The sequence below is a fragment of the Lipotes vexillifer genome, unplaced genomic scaffold, assembly GCF_000442215.2.
Source record: "Lipotes vexillifer unplaced genomic scaffold, Lipotes_vexillifer_v1.1 scaffold1219, whole genome shotgun sequence".
Classification (NCBI taxonomy): domain Eukaryota; kingdom Metazoa; phylum Chordata; class Mammalia; order Artiodactyla; family Lipotidae; genus Lipotes; species Lipotes vexillifer.
Genome location: NW_006781590.1, coordinates 228,752 through 233,580, shown reverse-complemented (window position 1 = coordinate 233,580; position 4,829 = coordinate 228,752). Strand labels below are relative to the sequence as shown.

At 52.6% G+C, this 4,829-nt stretch overlaps 1 protein-coding gene across 2 annotated transcripts; it reads left to right on the top strand.

The window, feature by feature from the left end:
- The first annotated feature begins 1,171 nt into the window (after positions 1 to 1,171).
- NEUROG2 (neurogenin 2) lies at positions 1,172 to 3,826 on the top strand. 2 transcript variants are annotated; one of them, XM_007454797.1, is made up of 2 exons: positions 1,172 to 1,493; positions 1,869 to 3,826. In XM_007454797.1, exon 2 carries the CDS (start codon positions 1,870 to 1,872, stop codon positions 2,704 to 2,706), a length of 837 nt encoding a protein of 278 aa, XP_007454859.1. In that variant the 5' UTR covers positions 1,172 to 1,493; position 1,869; the 3' UTR covers positions 2,707 to 3,826. The 2 variants fall into 2 exon arrangements, with proteins under 2 accessions (XP_007454859.1, XP_007454860.1); XM_007454798.1 differs by having other exon boundaries at positions 1,180 to 1,489; positions 1,869 to 2,706.
- The last annotated feature ends 1,003 nt before the right edge of the window (positions 3,827 to 4,829 follow it).

Sequence of the window (4,829 nt, the reverse complement as noted above, 5' to 3'; positions counted from 1 at the left end):
CCACCCCCCGCAAGAAGCCTCTTTGCTGTCCCGCCCCGCCATAAACTGGGGTTAACCCTAACGCCCCCCAGCAAACCAAAAACCTATATCCGTGCTCGGAGCCTCAGTGTGTCACACGTAAAATGAGGAGGTCCCTTTCCGTTCTCATATGTGAGTGCTTTTATTCTCACATCCCCTACTCAGCTGCTCCCCTACTCTATCTGCCCTGGCAGGAGACGCCCCTATGAATCCTCCAATCTCCTCTCTCTTCATCCTCCCACGTCAGTCCTTCTGGAACCTAAACACGCTTGCCCACCAAGTGCCCACAACTCGTCATCCATATCCCATTCCTCCTTTAACCAAATCAAAGTGTTTTTAAATAGTTTACTATTTGATACAGCTCCTAAGAAGCTTTGCCAAGAGACGTCCGGCATCACCAAAGGGCTAACTGCTTTCCCCAGGATTCTGACCCCCATTAACTAATTCCTCGGATCCCGACGTCCGGGAGCTACGAGGCCGGGCAACGCCCGGTGCGGTGCGCGCGCGCGCGCGTCGGGGCGGGGGTGGGGTGCAGCCGCAAGGACCCGGGCGGGGGCGGTCGCCTTGGTCTCCCCGCCGGCCCCCGGAGCCCTGGCCCCTAATGAGCCGCTGAAAGGGAGCGGGCTCCGGTGCGCGTGGCTCGCAGGCCTCCCGGAGTCCCGGGCGCCCTGATTGGCCAGCTGCGCCTCGCGACCTCCATTCATTAATAAATTAGCGGCACGCTCCAGCCGAGCGCGAGCCACCAATCACAATGGGCTGCGGCGGCGACAACAGCCGCAGCTTGAGCCGGTGCAGCCGCCACCGCTTCAGCCCTCCGACCGCAGCCTCGAGCTCCAGCAGGAGCTTTAGAACCATTTTATGCTGATTAGATAAAGGGGGAGAAGAGAGGCGGGGGCGATGGGAGGAGGAGGATGGATGGCAGGGCCAGGGGAGGGGGGGAGTGGGTGAAGAAAAGAGAAAGAAATGAATGATGATAATGCAATGAAAAGAGTAAGCCGGGGAGGGAAAAGCGGGGGAGAAGGGGGGCCGGCACAGGGGGAGGAGGCGGCGGCGGCCGCGGATGGGGGGAGATGGGGGCCCCGGGGGCAGATCTGATTGTTTTCTTGGTGGTATATAAGGGGTTTTAAGGAGAGTCGTGTGCCAGACACGCAGCCACTGAACCACAAGCAGCTTCGCTTTAACTGGAGTGCCTGGGAGTCGCGTGCCAGGAGCCGCACGGCCGGGGACTTACTGACAGACAGACACGCACCAACAGCACAACACACGAGACCCGGGCGGGTCGCCGCGGCCGCCGGGGCTCTTGGCAAACTCGCACGACGGAGAGGTCCCCCGCGGAGCCACGCCGCAGTAGCGCCAGTCTCGCTGCTTCCAAGGCAGCAGAAGGGGCCCCACTGCGCTCCGGACTGCTCGGAGAATCGCAGCACACGCCAAAGTAATAGAGACGCCGAGGCACATTTAGAGAGCGAACCAAGTAAGTATCCGCGCGGCGGCTTCCAACTTGGAAGGGTGTTTGCCGCACTCCGTCCCACCACGCCCGAACGCCTTTCGCTTGCGCTGAATCTTTGTCACGGGGGCCGCAGCCCTTTCCGGGGCGGGAACACAGCAGTCAGGGCGGCCGGTAGAGTTCGGGACTCAGTTGGCTGGCGACGGGGTCACAACAAGGGGCGCTCCTGAGCTTGGGGAGCACTGGAGGGGTTTCCTCCCCAATTTACCTTCCTCCTTGGCGCCGTTCCGAGGGGTTCTTCTTGGGTGCGCGCAGCAGTACATCCCGGTGACACCAAGAACATGCCTCTGCTTCTATACTGACGCCTCGTTTGGTTCTTTCTCTCTCTCTCTGCTCTCTTCTCCAGGATGTTCGTCAAATCTGAGACCTTGGAGTTGAAGGAGGAAGAGGACGTGCTGGTGCTGCTCGGCTCGGCCTCCCCCGCCTCGGCGGCTCTGACCCCGCTATCTTCCAGCGCCGACGAGGAGGAAGAGGAGGAGCTGGGCGCGTCGGGCGGGGCGCGTCGGCAGCGTGGGGTCGGGGTCGGGGCCGGGGCCGGGGCGCGGGCTGGCTCGCCGGGAGGGGCCGAGGGCTGCCGGCCAGCGCGGCTGCTGGGTCTGGTGCACGAGTGCAAGCGGCGCCCCTCCAGGGCGCGGGCCGTTTCTCGCGGCGCCAAGACGGCCGAGACGGTGCAGCGCATCAAGAAGACCCGTAGATTGAAGGCCAACAACCGCGAGCGCAACCGCATGCACAACCTCAACGCGGCGCTGGACGCGCTGCGTGAGGTGCTCCCCACGTTCCCCGAGGACGCCAAGCTCACCAAGATCGAGACCCTGCGTTTCGCTCATAACTATATATGGGCGCTCACCGAGACGCTGCGCCTGGCTGACCACTGCGGGGGCGGCGGCGGCGGCGGCGGCGGCGGCCTGCCGGGGGCGCTCTTCTCCGAGACCGTCTTGCTGAGCCCCGGAGGCTCTAGTGCCGCCCTGAGCAACAGCGGAGATAGCCCTTCGCCTGCCTCGACGTGGAGCTGCACGAACAGCCCCGCGCCGTCTTCCTCCGCCTCCTCCAACTCCACCTCGCCCTACAGCTGCACTTTATCTCCTGCCAGCCCGGCGGGTTCAGACATGGACTATTGGCAGTCCCCACCTCCCGACAAGCACCGCTACGCACCTCACCTGCCCATAGTCAGGGACTGTATCTAGAGCCGCCATCTCTGCTACCCACGCCAGGCCTTAGTGGCTACCCTTTCCTGTCCCCGTTCAAGCCCTCCTCCCACCCCTCTCCTGACCCCGCTTCCATGCCCCAGAAACGATCTCACTACTCAGAGCAGGTGTAGCCTTTATGATTCCTGGGTTGTTTGTTGCCTTCCTTGGCGAAGGGCTTCCTTCATTCAGACGGGCTCTCTAATTTATTGGTGTGATGGAGCTTATTGTCAGAGGATGGTAGAGTTTGGGGGGCACTTCTTAAGGCTAAAAAGATGCTGGGAAGAGATGAAGGTGGCATGTCGAAAGAGTTTGCAGAGCGGACTGACGCTCCTCCCCTCTCTCGGTGCAGTGCGTGTGAATCTCCCAGAGGGAATGCAACTGGTTCCTGTGATCTCTTCACCTTTGCTTCTATGTAGAGATGTTAATGTCGAGTAGAAAGAAATGTATCTTAGCATCTGAATGATTTTACCGGTAATAATATTATCCACAGATTTGCAATGGCTGGCATCTGCTTTATTCCCAGTGCTGTCTGCGGGCTGTGGGAATTTCACCTGTCAAACCAAACTTTCCCTCTCTGATGTGCACTTTGTTCTGTTTCCCAGATTCGTCACAATGCCTATTGTCCCGCCCTTCTCTTTCCTTTTTCTTCTCCATTTTGCCATCTGTCTCTTATGATTTATAAGGGGGAAAAAGTTGTTTTGTTAGAGGGCCAGGTTAGAAGTCATTGTATAATTTGTAGGCTTTGTAATGATTGAATGCAAGCGTGGAAATTTAGGCTGAACTCTCTATCAAAAGGAGAAATGTGGAGGAAAAGGGAAAAATCAGGAGGGAGGATTGCTTCATGTATTATTTATCTCGACCTTTTAGGGGAGAAGGAACTCCCCTATTCTTTCAAGAGATTAAAAATCAACAGGCTGAAAACCTAAGCAGACACGGAGCATTATCAGGATCAGCCACACACGTGTTTCCTTCTATTTATTATAAAGAAAAATTTCATGAGAAAAGTATGTATTTTTTGTATATTCTCCAGAGTTTATTCTAGTATGTATTTACATTTTGGAAGAACAAGAAAATTGTTCTCATGATTAAACTATAAATAAAATATCTAATTTTCATAGTTTTTGTGTGTTGTATTACAATTTTTTCCTGCTTACGTGGCTTTTAGAAGAATGAGTTGCATTTTTCTGAAATTCTCCCAATATCAAATTGAGTAGAGTACTCAGTATTTTTTTGTCAATGTTTGTGTAGAGATTTCACTGACACATAAGGTCTAAGCAATCACAGGAAGCTGAATTATATTCGAGACACTAACATTGATATAAAAGTATAACTCTCAATATAGACAAAACTTAGTTTTTAAGAAATCAATTTCGGAGCAAACAAAATTAGTAAAAAAAATGGGGGAGCATTTACGATAATTTTATTTTGATAACTAAAATTATTTTAATTAATGATAATTAAGCCATGATAAGTGCCAATGTTCAGAAACCTTGATTTTAAAAAACAGTGAAGTTGAAATTTCTTGGTGGAGTATGTAGAAATTTGATTCTTACACTTCTTTGAGCTTCAGTTATCATCTGTGAACTAAAGGGATTGGACAGTGATCTCTAAGGGCCCCTTCCAGCTCTAACATCTGTGATGTAACTGAGTATTTATAAATTCATTACTGAAAGCTGATTTCATATTAGCCAATCCAATCTTTGTTAAAATAGTTTACACAACTTCCTCAAAGAAAAAGCAAAGATGTTTTCCTAATCTCCAGGGTACATAACTCTGTAACTTGTACCTCAATCTCCAAAGCAGAAATCAGTGACCTTTGGCCTTGGGTCAAAGATGACCAAGTGAAGGTTGACCACATTCTAGGTTTAAGCCCCTTAGGGAAGGGTGTCCAGGACAACACAAGCTAAAAAAAGATCATGTCAGTAAAGAAATGTTGGTTGTTCACTGTCTCCCCCACCCTCATGAACTTCATATCTGCTTCTGGTTTGAGCCAAATCCTCCACTCCTCTGCATAAAGCAATGATAACTCTCCTGAGACGTCTGACACTGCTCTCCCTCTCCATCCATATGGAAAATATTAAGTGTTTAATATCTCAATAACTCCTTTTTTTTTTTTTTTT